General features: G+C 40.6%; 1 protein-coding gene across 2 annotated transcripts in view; it reads left to right on the plus strand.

Annotated features, from left to right (window-relative positions):
* The window catches only part of ripor1 (RHO family interacting cell polarization regulator 1), a 51,695-nt gene extending 36,894 nt beyond the window's left edge, over nucleotides 1-14,801 (plus strand). For both annotated transcript variants that reach the window (XM_061077049.1, XM_061077048.1), the window contains exons 5-24: nucleotides 370-393; nucleotides 980-1,033; nucleotides 1,378-1,527; nucleotides 1,748-1,811; nucleotides 2,510-2,553; nucleotides 2,989-3,114; nucleotides 3,489-3,637; nucleotides 3,725-3,857; nucleotides 5,374-5,499; nucleotides 6,704-6,876; nucleotides 7,023-7,734; nucleotides 8,130-8,266; nucleotides 9,360-9,480; nucleotides 9,737-9,872; nucleotides 12,459-12,620; nucleotides 12,706-12,864; nucleotides 12,994-13,190; nucleotides 13,674-13,757; nucleotides 13,946-14,036; nucleotides 14,675-14,801. In XM_061077049.1, coding sequence (XP_060933032.1) covers nucleotides 370-393; nucleotides 980-1,033; nucleotides 1,378-1,527; nucleotides 1,748-1,811; nucleotides 2,510-2,553; nucleotides 2,989-3,114; nucleotides 3,489-3,637; nucleotides 3,725-3,857; nucleotides 5,374-5,499; nucleotides 6,704-6,876; nucleotides 7,023-7,734; nucleotides 8,130-8,266; nucleotides 9,360-9,480; nucleotides 9,737-9,872; nucleotides 12,459-12,620; nucleotides 12,706-12,864; nucleotides 12,994-13,190; nucleotides 13,674-13,757; nucleotides 13,946-14,036; nucleotides 14,675-14,772 — 2,940 coding nt within the window. In that variant the 3' untranslated portion in view covers nucleotides 14,773-14,801. The remainder of the gene's footprint in view (nucleotides 1-369; nucleotides 394-979; nucleotides 1,034-1,377; nucleotides 1,528-1,747; nucleotides 1,812-2,509; nucleotides 2,554-2,988; nucleotides 3,115-3,488; nucleotides 3,638-3,724; nucleotides 3,858-5,373; nucleotides 5,500-6,703; nucleotides 6,877-7,022; nucleotides 7,735-8,129; nucleotides 8,267-9,359; nucleotides 9,481-9,736; nucleotides 9,873-12,458; nucleotides 12,621-12,705; nucleotides 12,865-12,993; nucleotides 13,191-13,673; nucleotides 13,758-13,945; nucleotides 14,037-14,674) is intronic.
* The last annotated feature ends 1,935 nt before the right edge of the window (nucleotides 14,802-16,736 follow it).

Below are 16,736 nucleotides of genomic sequence, written 5' to 3' on the forward strand. Positions count from 1 at the left end.
CAGTAAAAACCTAGTGACTGACTGTTGACCAAAGCAGTATCCTATTTGGTGCTGTCCTGGTGACAAATCCATAAAAAGGTTCAAAACAATCATTCAGTGGACATTATTCATTCTAGAGCAGAAAGTAACTGAGCCTGTCTTTACACAACCTTTATTATAGCGTAGAGATCAAACTTTCGTGATAAAATTGGGATTAGCCAGGGCTGATAGTGGTAGCTTTGTTGCGATCGTCTTTTTCCAACAGTAAAACCAGTTGGTGATGCTGGAGTAGATGTTTCTACTCAAACATAAGGACCATTAAACACATTGTGCTGCCACTTAATTAAAATGTGAAAAATACTAATAACTTGTTGCTTTGTTCTTCCTAAGGGTTTCCTGTATGAACTAGACAAGGTGAGTTACTATCAGTTCTTCTATATTTACCTCAGCTGCTGAGAAGCTGTACAACAGCTCTATTAGACAGTCTGTACCTCTTTAAACTATGCATTCAGAATTTTGTTTTCTTTTAATTTCTATGGATATCAACCTCAGCACGTCACCGTGTGTACCAGCAGTCTTGATAAATTAATAATTATTCCCACAGCATTAAGTGAATGAATACAACAGTCATGTCATAGGCACCACTCTGCTCCCCTTACTTTCTCTTCTCTAACACTTCTTCTGTCCAGTCACTTTTACTGTTAAACTATCCTCAGCTCATCCTGCACAGAAGCTTCACATTGAAGCTACACAAGCCCCCCGCAGCTTTGGCGGACTTTTAATTTGAAACTTCGTAGTTAAACAGCAATCCAAAAAAGAAATAGATTCAAGTAATAGTGTGTTGTATTGTGTATGCATTTACGCATTTTAACCCACTGCATTGTATTAAATTCGTTTGTTCTTGGAGCCTGAGCCATAAATTGACTTTGGTTGATACAATGTGAGCATAGTTCAGTCGGTGCTGATTTGTGGGATGTGACTCTGTGCTTCACTCTCACAGCAAGTTAAGGTGACTGAGAGGTACATAAGACGACTGGAGTTTCACCTCAGCAAGGTAGGACCACTTCCATTCCTGACCCCATTACCTGTTCACATGAGTCAGTCAGTCAGTGAGTTAGTCAGTCAGTCGGTCAGTCAAAAAGTGAATCAATCAGTCAATAAGTTAGTAAGTCAGTCAGCGAGTTAGTAACTTAGTCAGTGAAACAGTCAGTGGTCAATAGAGGGTTTTTTTTGAAAATGCGCTCTGCAGTCCTGCTCTATAACACAGAGAGGGCTCCCGGACTGTCACCCTGACCAGACTCAGTTGTGGACAGTTTTGTACTGATTTCGCTTGGCCTCTCTTTCCTTTGCATAGGCGGGAAAGATGAAGTGGGTAAACTGTTGGCCCTCTTGTTACAGATCGAGGAGTTATATGAAGCATACTGCCTGCAGAGGAGACTCCGGGATGGAGCCAACAAGATGGTCAAGGCGTACACTGCCTCTCTAAGCAGTAAGGAGGCAAGGGAGAGCTTAACAGAAGCCAACAAAGGCTACAAAGAGTACACTGAGGTAAGACAAAGGACTGGAGAGTGTGGACATAGTATTCAAATCGTTGAGAGAAAAATTGTTAATACATATTTATCCTTGCGGGAGATTTATACTCTTCCTATTTAAGAGTAATAGGAGATAACAATTGCACAGTTAATGGGGATGATATATAAAATAAATGCCCTATAGTTGAGGCATGTTATTTCCAATTAATTTAATTTTGTCCTAATCCTGTCTTTAGAACATGTGTGTGTTGGAGAGTGAGTTGGAGAACCAGCTGGGGGAGTTCCACATTAAGATGAAAGGTAAGAATGTAGCATTCACGGCAAGCTCTCCCACATGTGTTTACTGTTTCCTCCTTCCTTTCATCCTCCCTTTTTGTATGCCTCCGCGCCGGTGACAGCCAGCCGAGCTGTGTCATCTCGGGAACACCTTGAGAGAATTTGTTTTAACTTGGCCACTCCTAAATACTGTTAATTCATTGTATTTATGCAGCAAGATACTATGTTTAGGCTTTCAAGCACCATGATGTTAGAAATGGGATTCAATTGATTTTATATTTGTTTTTTATTAACCAGAAATCAATATTGACCTATGTGAAATTTGTTCAAGGGGTAGTCGAGAAGGAAGACTACAAAATAATTCAGTTCAGTTATAAGGGGGGAGCGAGTCGCTCACCCAATTTTCCCCAATATCTCCGTTTATATGGTCATAATGCACTGTACTGAATTTGGTGCAAATCTCATGCATAGTAACATTATAAGTACATTATTAGTAGTCCCTTAAAATTAGATATGCACATTAAATCCTCCAGTATTTTCCTATATTTGGCACATATCAATACCAGTACCCCAGTATACCTGTCTAGTAATGTTTGGATTGTATTAGCTAATATCACAGTAAATAATTGTTTTGATTTTGTTTTTTTATATCACATAATAATAATATTTTTGAGTCTATGAGAAACATGTACATACAGTATCTGTCTCTGGTTGTCTTTCAGGTCTGGCTGGATTTGCCAGATTATGTGCTGGTGACCAGTACGAAGTGAGTGTCTGGCTCTCTCTCTCGCTCTCTTTATATTTTTATTGTTTGTGTGCCCATCAGTCTGTGTTTCACATGTAATGTTCTTGCACAGTGATGGAAGGGCGAAAGGTTGAACGGTTCCTTGATGACCATGTAATCTTTTAAACTTTTAGTAATGCCTTTGTTCGCTATCTGAATTTGATAAAAAGATTGATCTTGATGTCTCCATTTTGTTTGACTGACATTAGTTTAGTTGATTTGTGTCCAGTTTTCAATAGTGTGTGTGTGTGTGTGTGTGTGTGTGTGTGTGTGTGTGTGTGTGTGTGTGTGTGTGTGTGTGTGTGTGTGTGTGTGTGTGTGTGTGTGTGTGTGTGTGTGTGTGTGTGTGTGTGTGTGTTGTGGTGTGGTGTGGTGTGGTGTGGTGTGTGTGTGTGGTGTGGTGTGTGTGTGTCTCAGATCTTTATGAGGTACGGTCGGCAGCGGTGGAAGCTCCGAGGCAGAATAGAGATCAATTCCAAGCAGGTGTGGGACAGTGAAGAGATGGTGCTTCTGCCACTCGTCAATGACTTCCTCTCTGTGAAGGTCAGTCCCTTTGGATGTTTTCTGCCTATCTTTTACTGGTTTTATTTTCCTTTAGACTTAGTTCTGATAGGTCAATGAAAGCATTGTGATCTGGAATACACCTTATGAATTGGAATTGCCCATGCATTCTTCATGTTGTCCTTGTGTTTCTTGCGATAGTAAATATCTTTGTGGCACGATTCTGTTGTCGCTAGCTGGCTCTCTCTTTTGCATTCTGTTTACTCAACTGAGAATAAATTATTAAATGGGGTGAATTAGGTTAAAGAAACATTTTCAGTGGGACGATAATGTTACTGCTTCCACTGAAATAAAAAACTATACACTGGCCGAAGACGATAGTAGCCTGATCAAACTATATTTCTGTGGTCTCCTAGGTGACAGAGCTGAAGAGCTTAGCCAATCACGTGGTTGTAGGAAGTGTTTCCTGTGAGACTAAGGATCTGTTTGCTGCACTGCCCCAGACTGTTGCTGTGGATATTAATGACCTTGGAACTGTTAAGCTAAGCCTCGAAGTCACCTGGAAGTAAGTTCTTCCAACTGAGCTGTCAGAGTATTGAACAGTGCACTGAGTGTTTGTGTGTATTTATTGTTCGCACCCCCCTTCTGTCAGTCCTTTTGATAAAGATGATCAGGGGTCAATGGCGAGCTCTGTCAACAAGGCCCCGACCGTCAGTAAGAGATTCTCAACAATCTTCAACCAGAGTCCCCCTGACACGCCGTCCTTACGTGAACAAGCCTTTTATGTGAGTTCTCCCATATTCCTATTTCTTCTTCCCTGTAACAAGAGAGGTATAGACAACTGATAAATTATCAGGCTGTGCCAAGTAAGCTGAGTTATAGATTTCAGGTGACTGTTGTAAAAATACATTGAAGAAGTAAGCATTTTAGTCCATATCAAAGAATGTATAACCACACTTCTGGAACTGGCTGTACACTCATGAACAGCAGGACAGTTTAGTCACTGTAGGGTGAGTTTAGGCAATAATCTCTGGTCCCTAACCAGCTCTATTGCACTTAATTCCACCTGCTGCTACCCTGACATCCAGTCTCTGCCTCGGAGTCTGACCAGGCGGCAGCATTGGCCACTGTTGGACATCTTCAGAGACACACTTAGCCAGAGCTGTTCCTGTAGTGACAAGTCACCAACAAGACAGCCCACTGCAGTAAGTCTTCGTGGGGTAGAACCCAGTAGATTGTAGAAATGTAGATCCCATTGGCTTATTGACTAGTTATAGTAATGATAGTGTAGTACATTAGAAATCTAGAACAGTAGTCTCCATTTGTTTGAGCCTCATGGAGCCATGAGGTATGTACAGTATTCATGGTTTCCAAACAGCTAAGCAGGTGATTTCAGTGACTGTCAGCCCAGCTCCAGTTTGAGAGTAGGAATAGGAACTCTGCTGCTGTAGTGTTTGATCAAACTGAAGGTCTGCACACATGTGACTTCTTTCTGGCCAATAGAGCAATTGGAGCCCCTCAGACAGACTAAGACTGCGTTTATCAATGAGTCATTACTGGCATCATGCTGTTCTCAGTTTCTTTTTAAACTCCAAGTAGTGGTTTAGATAAACTGGAGTAACTACTGGTTTGTTTCTGATGATGCTGCCATGTTCTCAGATCTCAACAGTTACTCTGGTGAGTATGATATTATTAACCTTGAGAGGCTGCTAGATTTTTTTTACCAACAGGAAAATTATTAATTGTGGCCAAACCAAAGTGGTTCAGACCAATGACTGTATAAAGATGGATGACATGACAGCAAAAACATCTCCATCGCTGAGCTCAGCCCAAGGATTCTATGTCTTTGTGTCTCTCTTGAAGGTATAAGCTTGAGAGAGGAGTTCACAGCCCACCTCCTTTCAAACCTATATACGCTGCTCAACGTGAACCTGAATGTCACAGTTTCAAAAGTTACTATATCATATTCTCATCGAATTGCAGCAGTCAAGTGCTGTTAGACTATCTGTTGAGCTCTTTGTTTGAAGCCCACTGACCATGTTCAGTAACCTGACAGGCGTAGAAACGGCATAAAAGTATTAAGCAGAAGGAAAAGCAGTTGCTGGATAATAAGTAGGCACAGCATATAAATCCTTCAGTCACTTATATCCTCCAACATTTTGTTGGCCAACCCGATGACACTATTGCGATGAATTTTGCATCTGAATGTGTTCACCTATATAATCAATCCTGTTTGTGTTTGTCCACTTACTACAGTTTCTTCATCTGTCCAGCCTTTTAAACAGCACTCCTCTATTTTAGAACATGCTGCGTCGTCATGAAGAGTTAGAGAATGGAACAGCGTGGTCGAATTCTTCGGAATCCTCTGATGACTCCTCTAGTCCTCAGCTATCTGCAGGAGGTCCACGCAACGCGACACATCATGAGGTAACACACAACAAACACTGCACACTAATCGGGATTCTATGTAGCTCTGAAACATACAGTGATCTGTATGCAGTGGCAGCTGGTGATAACATGTATTTGGGGGTAGCAACTTCTTTTTTTGGCGAACTTGACTTAAACAAACTGAAGGCAGACTCAACTTAAACAACACAACATATATCACTCTTCACCTGCTGCTGAATCTGTAAATCTGGTTGGGTCCTTTATCATATTTTTTTCTTGTTGGGTGGCTTTTGTCAAGAAATTACTGGATTTGTCGAAGTTCCCCTGAAGCCGGTCAAGTCGTGGCAGAGGTAACTTAGTGACGACGGATGTACCTGAGACAATGTAGAGGGTCGACCAATCACATTAGATTTAGAAAACGTAGATCAGTTCCTATTGGCTGTAAATAAAAGTAGGTGTATCCGGGGCACAGAGAATAATTATGTTTAACATTTTTATACAGGCTTTTTTGTCTCAGGGTGTTGGAGGGGGTGCCCCAGGGCCCCATTTGACATCACGTTACTTTACTTTACAGCCCAAGAACGCTTGACATCTGTCTGTGAATACAAAACAGGAGAGAAAAGAAAAAAGTAATAGGACAAAGTAAGTTAGAAATAAACAGAGGTGGTGCTTGAAGATTTTCTGAAGATGTTGAGGGATTCAGCGTTGGGTATTTCTGCTGGGAGAGAGTGCCAGTGGGAGAGGGCAGCGACACAGAAGGCTTTGTCTCCAAAAGTTTGCAGTTTGGTGTTGGTATGGAGAGCAAACTCGAGACAGGAAGAACCCAGGTTAGCCATCTTTCTTAGAGTGGTTCAGAGAGTTGGTGTCATACAAACAAATCTTTCAGCTCTAAGGACTGGACTAAGAAATAAGTGGGGAAGAGGTGAGACTACTGATCTCCTTTACTATCTTTGACCCGCTGAAAGCCACAGCGGTGGCTCAGCAGGTCGAAGTCTCCTAGGGCAAGATACTCAACCCAAAACATGCTGTATATACATGCACTGTATGAAGGTTTGTGTGAATTGATGAATGGCAAAAACTGTACTGTAAGGTTGAGTGGTCATCAAGACTAGATAAGCGCTATTTAAAAAGACCATCTACCATTATAATCTTTTCACTGTAGAACCAAGTTGTGTTTCTTTACTGCAATTTTGCATTGTTTCTCCTGGTGACTCCATGGGTTCATATCTCTATCGCTCTCTAGGCAGTGGTGGTGACACCAGAGATTCAGCCAACTGCAACAGAAAGATCCTCTCCTCAGCCTGACATCTCATTCAGCCTCAGAGACTCTTCCTCCCAAGCTCCAAAATCCACCTATATGGTATGCTCCGTCAGTGAGGTTGCCAACACCACCCATCACCAAACAGAGATCAACAGGTAATATTCACTTTGGAGATTTCCTTTTAATTCCATTCTACATTCTCATACTTAAATATCGTTAAAAATACACAGGGATGAGTTAAAATGCTTGGTATTTTGTGTGTTCTATCAATAATTAAACTGATTTATGAACTCATTCACAGAGAAGAGGACAAGGGGACAGCCACTGTGATGACAAAACCTGACAGTGAAGAAGAGGATGCAGGGAAACAGTCTCCCACTGCAACAGAGGATGGGTTGGTGACCAATAGCCTCGCCTCACGCAGTTACTCGCGCTCTCTGAGCCACATTAGTGAAAGCAGCGCTGATGGTATTGTGTTAGCTGGGGAATCAGGGGAGGAGATTTCTTTGGCCTCTGGGATCTCCATCAGTGACATTGAAACGGAGCTGCCCAGCAGAACTTCTGAGTTACCTAGATCTGCTGCCACAGACACTGACATGTCACCGAGGAGGCTTGATGTCGTCAAAGAAATCACAGCAGTGAATGATGTCACAGATCAACATCCAATCAGGTTGCCACAGGATACATCCAGCTCTGTCCTCACATCATTCTCCCCTAGGACTGAAGGAATGAACTCTAGGCCTCCATCACAAATGAACACACTCCCACACCTTGAGTGCAACATAGTCCCAGAGAGCAGGGATGCGACATATTTAGCCCGGCGGGTGTCGGTAGAGGAGGAGATGCCATGTGAAGATGCAGATTGTCTGTCCAGGGAGGGTGATGGTCCAGTGGACTGCGGGCTGGAGGATGCCCTGGCAGTTGTAGTTTCCTCTCTGGATGATTACAGGGGACAGTTCCCTGAGTTACAACTACTGGAGCAAGAGCTGAAGCTGCTGCAGGTGACACTGAAGGTGAAGACAGAACATGTGTGCCAAACAAGAGATACTTACAGAGTTAGAGTAACTTTAACTACACTCAAACAAAGTACATGCAATGTTATAGTCATCGAGGAAAGAATACAGGTACACTACAGTAAACTGTTTTTGGCTTATGTATTATACACATGTTTTAAATATGTTGTTTTTGCTACATAAAGAGCAGGATATTTAGAGTCCATATCCCTTAAGTGATGTCACAAAATGTCATAAATACACACACAAACACCCATAAATACAAATATACACCATGCATACATCTATTTTTTACATGCACCCTGGGTGTGCTGTGTTCTGTGTACATCTTAAGACATAGCTGACAACTGATACAAAATCTAAATATTGACATGTGTGTGTGTCTGTGTTTTTAGGGTGGAAGGCACAGCCGTTCACCCAGTGTGGTTAGCCTCACAGTGGAAACAGCTCTGGGCAGCTTTGATTTCCTCAACATGTCTGACTGGGAGGAAGATGACGAGGAAAGGTGTGACAAGAGGAACAGAAATGTCAGGTCAGGTTTGCTCAATGAATGATGAATGTTACTCAAACACAAAAATCAACCTTCTCATGAGCACAAATTCTGACATGAACACATATTACATACATGGGTTTAGCGTAAGACCTCCTTTTGTGTCAAATAAATAACCTAATAAACAACCCTGTCATTGTACAACTTTATTTGTTGAAGAATCTCAGTCACTGCAGGATCTTGCAGCCATCTAGTGGAGCTTTAGGGTACCATCACTTTGCACAGCACAAATGTTGTATGTGCAGCTGTGATGTGAAGGAAACCTCACGCACTCTCAGATTTTTCACACAATATCATAACCACCTTGAAATATGACTTCAATATCACAAACAATTTGCCATCATTTATTCACCTTTTAGTGAGGTAATTTAGTTTCAAACATTCAACACTAGCAATGAAAACTAAGACTCTCAGCCATTCTAGATGTTCTGCTCTAACTGTACTCATGCACAGCAGTGCAGGGTGTGTATGCAAAAATATTGTGACATTTGCTTATTGGAAAGAGAACATAAGCCACAGTAGGGAACGTCACAGGTTTGTTCATAAATCAAGAAAGAAATTTAACCTGACGATGGCACTTAAGGAAAGGCTGAGGGAGTTACTGCAGTTCATCATAAGGAGAACTCCAATGTATGAATCAAAATTGGTAACATTTCATCTTATGCTAATTGAGATATTAAATGTCAATGTCATAGTAGCATGTGTAAAATTCTTTGGTGAAAAAATCAACATGTTTGTAAGATATCATCTTCATCTAGCAGTGTGTCAGCAAGTGTATTGGGCTGATTGTGATAGTGTTGGGTTATTTTGGGGCTAGTTGTGATTGTCCATGGGGCTGGTTTTGTCACACACACCTGGCCACCCTGCTGCTGTCTGTTAACCTGTTTTGCTTAGAGCTTCGTTTTTCACCAAGGAATGATCACCTGAAGCAAGCTGAACTGATGTGTGTGAATTAAACAGTAACAGCGTGTGTGTGTGTGTGTGTGTGTGTGTGTGTGTGTGTGTGTGTGTGTGTGTGTGTGTGTGTGTGTGTGTGTGTGTGTGTGTGTGTGTGTGTGTGTGTGTGTGTGTGTAGGTCTCTGCAGGACAGAGGCTGGGACAGCCCCTCCTCCCCCACCCTACCCCTCACTACAGGCTGCACTACACTAGACTGCTCCCTGGTGGTCCACTTGAAGAACTGTAATGCACAGTTGCTGGTAAGAGAGTCAAGAAAATCTTAAATGAAAATCTAAATTATAAATGTATATATGTCTTGTTAAAAACAAGTAGTATTTGTGATAGTTTAACCTGCCATCACAAAAAAATAATGCTTCAATAAGCATATGCTTTTTACAAATCTTGTAGAAATAGATTTAGGAAGGAAACAAATTATAAGTTTACTGTTGTTTGACAGATGGTTATACATGACTGTACCTGTCATATGTAAATTGATACATGGCACTATGTGTGTAGCGTCTGGGTATGTTTGGGCCTCTGCGCTGTGGAGAAATGTACGCCTTAGACCGACTGCTGCGAGAGGCTCGAGTGCTTGAAAACATCCGTCGTATCACCAAGGACAACCCGAGACGCCTCAGACAGCCTGATGAAGGTAAGTACTAACTAGTATCTGTACACTGGCTCTTCTGTGTCTGTTTGTGTGTGTGTGTGTGTGCCATCACTTTTACGTGCACAAGTACAATCACAGCACCATAGACGGTGCGTGACAAATGGAAACATCAGTACCTGTTTACCTCGGATTCCTCCATGTGGTTTGATGAAGTGTTGTTGCCCTGTGACATTCAAGGACGAACCAACTACGCATTCAATTTAATTAATCTTCTTCAATAAGCTGCTTGATGACAAAAGCGCAGTGACTCATTACCTCGATTACAGTACTTGCTGCTTGCTATTTGATGAAGTGAACCTGGTAGAATATAAGCTAGTAATACATATAACAGACCGCTGACTACACTGTTGTCTATAGTGTTGGCCCTTTTTACCACAACTGCAGCAGCTGTAGGATCAAGGACTGCAGCCCTCAGACGGATTAAACTTCATATCACTGCACAGAGCTTTAAGATGAAAAAAATAAGCATTCATAACATGCTCAACCAAGCCTGCATTGTCATCTATAGTTGTTATTTAATTAATGTTCATCTGGACTTTCATAATGGAATAATCCAATCCTTAAACTAGTCTGGCTTTGTGAATGGATATATTTGACATAATATGACCCTTCTCAATGCAATATCTAAATTTGGTCACAAAAAATGGCAATTTACATGTCAAATACATTGGATTTAACAATTATACATGGTCATGCTAATACATTTCTTGCTTAATCTGGTTAAAATGGGATTACATCCACGGAAGGGGTTTGTATAAATAATTATTTGTAAGACATGTTGGAAACATAAAAAAAAGCTTCTGTGCCTGATGCTTTCAGTATACTTTTACTGAAGCCTGTAGGGTTTTTAAATGGCTTCTGAAAACTCCTCCCACCACCATATTGATATAATGCTCATTAACTGATTTGGCATAGTAAGGAGGTATACAAGACATGTAATTGCTTTAAATGTTGTACTTCAAGTGAGCGCTATGTTAAGTTATTTAACAGTAGTTGTCCTCCTCATGAGTTCTGCTCAGTCTTTAAATCGAAGCAAGACATTTATTGTGCGAAATATTGTAAAAATGAAGGCCTGCCATCATCATGCCCGAGGTTGAATAGTTTTTACTCCCTTACCTACAGAGTTGTTTCAGTCACCTTTCAAGTGAAGTGCAGCACATTAAAAGGATAGTCCATCTAAAAATGTACTCATTATCTTCTCACCACTATGCTGACGGAGGGGTGGGTAAAGTGTTTAAGTCCACAAAACACTTCTGGAGTCTCAGGGGAAAACTTGGTTAGGTGAGAATCCAATACTATTGAAGTCAATAGTGAGTCCTTCTTCAGATGTAATTACAAAACAGAAAAGCCTCCATTCTGCTCCGGTGGCATTGTGCAAGTGTCGCGAAAACCTGACATTCATATTCAATTTGAAACTAGGTCATTTACACCAATAGCATAGGGGTGAGTAGATAATGAGGGAATTTTCATTTCTGGGTGAACAATCCCTTTAAGTGCCTTCCATGAGAAACCGTCTTGAAATGTTTTTCTCTATAAATATTGCTGTATTTGTGTCCAACAATAGTTACTACATATACCTCAGGTTGTTGTGTACCGTTAATATTATGGTTTCAGAACAATGACCCATTCAGAAAAGTTGGTTCTTTGGCACAAGTTACAAGGTTGGGGTTAAATTCATATTGTCACAATATATTGTATATATATATATATACAATCATATTGATGGGATATTGAGCCCTTTATGGGTAAATGGTGCCACCATTAAAAACTGATATGAATGACAAAAAATACCATGTTATCAATTTAACAAAGGCAAAAATGTATATTTAAAGTAAAACCATATATATGTTTACTGTTGTGTACATGTACTTGTGTTTACATTCAGCTATTTGTGTGACTTAATAAGGTTTTCATTACATTAACATTTTAAAACTTGTATCAGTGATCCAACAACAACGTGTAACAGTGACACAAAGAGTTTGTGCACATGTATGTATGCATATCTATGTTTGTGTGTGCGCACGAGTGCTTGTGTGTGTATGTGTGTAGTGAACAATCATCTTAATTTACCCCCACCTCACTGGCTCATTTGACCCCACAACCACTATTTTTACAAAAGTGTTTCAGACAGAAGCTCAGTTTAATAGTTATGTAAAGTTTAAGCTACAAAACAAGGTAATAAACTTTAAATTAACATGAAATAATGTCAAAAACATCTCTATTTTAATTCAGATACAAGAGTGATAACTTTAGTAACATGATGAATTCCCTTTGCAAGAATCTGTTATTTTGCTCTGGTTTGCTCACCACTCTCTATGTGCTTCAGTCAAAGATGTAATGTGTATTTGCGACTACACCTCCTGAATTTCGTGGTCACATGATTACGTACTTTTATGGTAACCTATCGTAGATACAGGGGGTTGCTCATCTTACCCACTAGCTCGACTTACCCCGTTCTCCCCTACAAGTATTAGTCTCAGGCTGCATATGTTCCTGTGAAAAAGCACTAATACGTTTCCTTTAACTTTTCCTCCCTTTATACTCCGTCTAACTTTCTCTCCTTCACAGTGATACCTCAGTTAGGCCTGTGCCTGAGTGCTGTGTCACTATGGCAACAGTGTGTGGGGCAGGGCAGCAAGTACAGCGTCTCTGCTGAGGACTTCCTGGATACGTTGTCTACAGCCTTCTCCAGCATACTGCCAGAGATGGTCAGCAGCATGGCTGACAAAGGTACAACAACTTTGTGTGTATTTGCATGCACGCTCAAAGCACAAGTCAGAATAGGTGGCATGTTCACACGTGTGTGTTTGTCTAGTGTTCCTGTGTCTGATTGAGCGAGTGCTGGATCAGAGGTTACCACGGCGAGGCAGCAGCAGAGATGAAGTGATGGTGACGTTGTTCCAGCTCTGGAGTTACGTAGAGGCTAACGGCTTCAGTGACATGGAAACACACATTACTGAACTGGCAGAAGAGGGTATCTGACACAAACACACACACACACACACACACACACAAACAAACACAAACAAAGAAAGGTAAATAAGTGCAGAAAACATAACTTCTGATTGAATTGCAGTAATCATTGATAACCTTCCTTCACTAGTGTGGTTGGTGCAGAGGCTGGCATCGTCTGACCTGGACGTGATCGTTCACACTTTGCGGCGTCCTGCAGAGTGTAGCCTGAGAAGAGAAGGACTTCATGCTGTGGCAAAGTTACTGAAAGACCCACGAGGCAAAGTGTCAGCATCGGCCAGCTCTGTACTGAGAAGCCTGGCTGCCCAGCCAAGACAGAGAGAACAGGTGAGTGAACACTGCACGTTAGTGGCAAAACACTTACTATGTATATTTTAGATCTCAACTGTAATTTGAATGACTGAATACTTCTTCTGTATACTGAGATGTTAAGTCTTTGTTTATCTATGTCAATCTTATAACTTTAAACCTTATGACCTCTCTTTAAATGATTGATCTCCCTTGTGTCATATTGATGATTCTGTATTTGAATATGTCACTGACACCATTGTGGAAGGCCCACATGCAAGCAGGATATGTTGATAGTGTAACATTATCGTAATTCTCATTTTCAGCATTATTTGGTTGGTCTGCCGTCCTGCATATACAGCCATACTGTTTTCCTTAAGATGAAAAATAGTATTGATTGGGCTCTAATCATAAGGTGTTAATCACACAAACACCTTAAATGTAACAGTGTAGAAAGTGTACTGCAGCAGCCTCAAACTGGACAAATCAAAGACATGACACTGTGAATGTTCTCCCCCTCAGGCTTTGGTCAGCTGTCTGGAGCTGCTGGAGGATGAGAAAGTGGACACCAGAGTGTGTGGATGCAAGGCCTTAGCTTGTCTGAAGGTAGAAACATATAGAGACTTTTATCCTAACCTGTTCCAATCTCGATTTTGGGATAATGTTGATCCAGTTTATGGTATAAAAGTGGTAAACAACAAGTCATAAGATCTTGTGTGTGCAGCTTGTTTGTACTGTGTAATACAGCATGGATTTCTCCCATGAACACTACATTCCATATGTTGTCATTGCAGGCTAAAGAAAGTATCGACCAGTTAGTGTATCTTTGTCGGACAGACAAGGAGGAGGTCCGAGATGCTGCCAAACAGACGCTGCTCGTCCTCGGTAATAACCATCGGATTTGTCAGAATGAGAGAATCTGCTTTACTACAATGAATATAGACACAACATTAATAAATAATGAAAGCACATTCAATACATGCACATATTAGTGAAATAGCTTTGCCGACTGCCGACTTCATGATAGATACTGTGGATATGAAAGTTCTAAAATAGTGTACTTTGGGACTTTGATATCTAATAGCTGTTGATATGTAGTGTATGGATAATTTATTTATCTAAAATTTTCTTAAAACTGGCAGTTGTGATGATAAAAGTAACAGAAAGCTTTGTTGACAAATAATTCCCTTAAATGATGTGGGTTGAATGGGCTCTGATTTAAAGGTGTATTTTTATTCCAGTACATGATGCACGTACTGTTTCTTATGTTTACAATTATTGTAAACATGGTGACTGTAATGTTTCCTTTTGGTATTTTCTTCATTTCCATTCATATTTTTATACCATTTATTCACATGTCTGTGGCATAAGACAATAATTAAGACAGAACAAGAAACGTATATCTTTCTTGTTGTCTTTTTTTCCAACACATATCTCTTGAGCTGATTCATTCATTCTTTCATTTGACCATTCTTTTATTCACTTTTTCCATTTGTTTTGGTGTCATTCATCCTGTGGAGCAGGAGAGGAGGGGAAGATGGCCCACAGACATGTGGAGACGTCTCAGGACAGTATACCAAGACTCTTCGCTCCAGGAAGCATGGCCAGCACAGCGTTCTAACACACACACACACACACACACACACACACACACACACACACATATATCTACCCCATTACTAACACTGGAAGATCAAAAGACAAATACAATATGATATAATGATATACAGTATATACACTGACAGAGAGGAGCCATATCCAAATTAAGAATGACACCTTGGCTTAATACTCGGCAAAGATTTACGTAAGCTACAAATCACTGTATTTTATATCAGCCTGTGATAAATACTCCAAGAACATTGGTTAGACTGAAAAGATGCTGGGAAGAATGAATAGTGTGAGCAAACTGGACAGGAGGGATGGATGAAGAGAGGAGCAGAAGAAGGAAATTGTTATGAGTACAGGGAATAATTTGTTGGCATTGTTTAAAATCATATTCAACTCAGATTACTGGGCAATGTCTTTCCACTACTGTACTTTTCATGGTCCAAACACATATATATACTCTTTTGAAATATGTCAAGAAAAGACAACTTTATAAAGCTTTATCAGATAATTACTGTTTTCACAGCTTTCAAATGCCAAAATAACTATTTAGTTTCTTGTGATTTGTGATATGAAAGTTGTATTACTTTTACTTTCTTGATAACTTTTGATTAGTTACATGGTGAACCAGAAGGCATACACAAAATAAATATTCCGTTCTAGCTCTGCATAAAACTACTTTAAGCTTAAACTGCCGTGTTTACTTAAGAACTGGAGGCTGTTTGTACTGTGCTGCTCCAGATGAACAGTTTGGTCTGTAACATGTCTGCAAACTCAACATTAATGACACTAAAAAAGGCTTTCCCTTACAGCTCAGCCTTCACTGTAGCCACCAGCTCTACCTATGCTTGTTGTTTTCAAGTTTTGCCAGATGGCTGTGGAGACCTCTCTAGTTGTAATCAAGATCACTTTAGACCACTTCAGTCGAACGATGTGCTGGTTTTGAGACAGAGTCAAGGGACTGATGTAGCTCATTTTAAATGGGGATCCAAAAAATTATTTAGTCTATAGTAAGCTTTTAACTACTGGATATAAACCTAGTTGTCTAAAATGAGGACAATTTGTTGTTATGTGGAAAATACACTATGGAGAATAAACTTGTCAGTGACATTGTAGAGCAGTTAAGGTGGCAGCAGAACTGCAGGCTGCTGTGAGGCAAGAACAATCAAAACACATGCACGACTGAGAGACAACTGGGAGCATGTTTCAAGACCAGTTCTACAGCACTGACTTGCAACATTGTTCAGAGGAAATCATCGTCCTCAAACCTGATCATGAGTGTATGTAAATTGTGACTATAAATGTTTCATTTTATTCTCAAAACAAAGACATAAAGTGAAGGTCCACAGGGACAGTAATATCACTATGGAGTGTTGGATCAAAAACAGAAACAGTTACTGTTTGCTGTAATTCGTCTCTCTATCTGTTATAGCTGTGACATAAGTGGCATTGCTGCACTTAAACAAACCAGATGGCATAGCATATTGTGACACTAACTGGCCTCACTCATAGGAGGAGAATAAAAGGCATTGCTAGCTGCGTCCTCCTGGCTGCATCCCATTACCTCCCTGACACCACTCTTAGAACTCTGTTCTGTGTCTGTAGTTTCGACACGTGAAAAGTAAAGAAAGGGATACTGGTCCTAACTTTCAGTCAGAATTCCATTGTGATAAACCTATTTGCTAATACAGAAAGTGACAGACAAATGTGTTTGAAAAATTAACAAAGGTGGATAGAAAAATTAAAACCCTGCTTACTTCCACTCATCCCCAAACCTGGCTAGTCTCTGCATGAAGGTGGTGTGATGGGTATTCAGTGGCTAGGGTGGTTTCAAATGCTGAAACACTTTGTGAGGCACACTGAGGCCCCAAGAGATACAAACGTCCAGTCCTTGTGCAAAAAATACATGCCTCAGCGAACATGAGGTTAGCAGCCTTCCCTCTGGTAGCACAGCAAAGACTCTTATTTTACTGCATCGAA

Source organism: Limanda limanda, chromosome 8, assembly GCF_963576545.1.
Source record: "Limanda limanda chromosome 8, fLimLim1.1, whole genome shotgun sequence".
In the NCBI taxonomy this organism is placed as follows: domain Eukaryota; kingdom Metazoa; phylum Chordata; class Actinopteri; order Pleuronectiformes; family Pleuronectidae; genus Limanda; species Limanda limanda.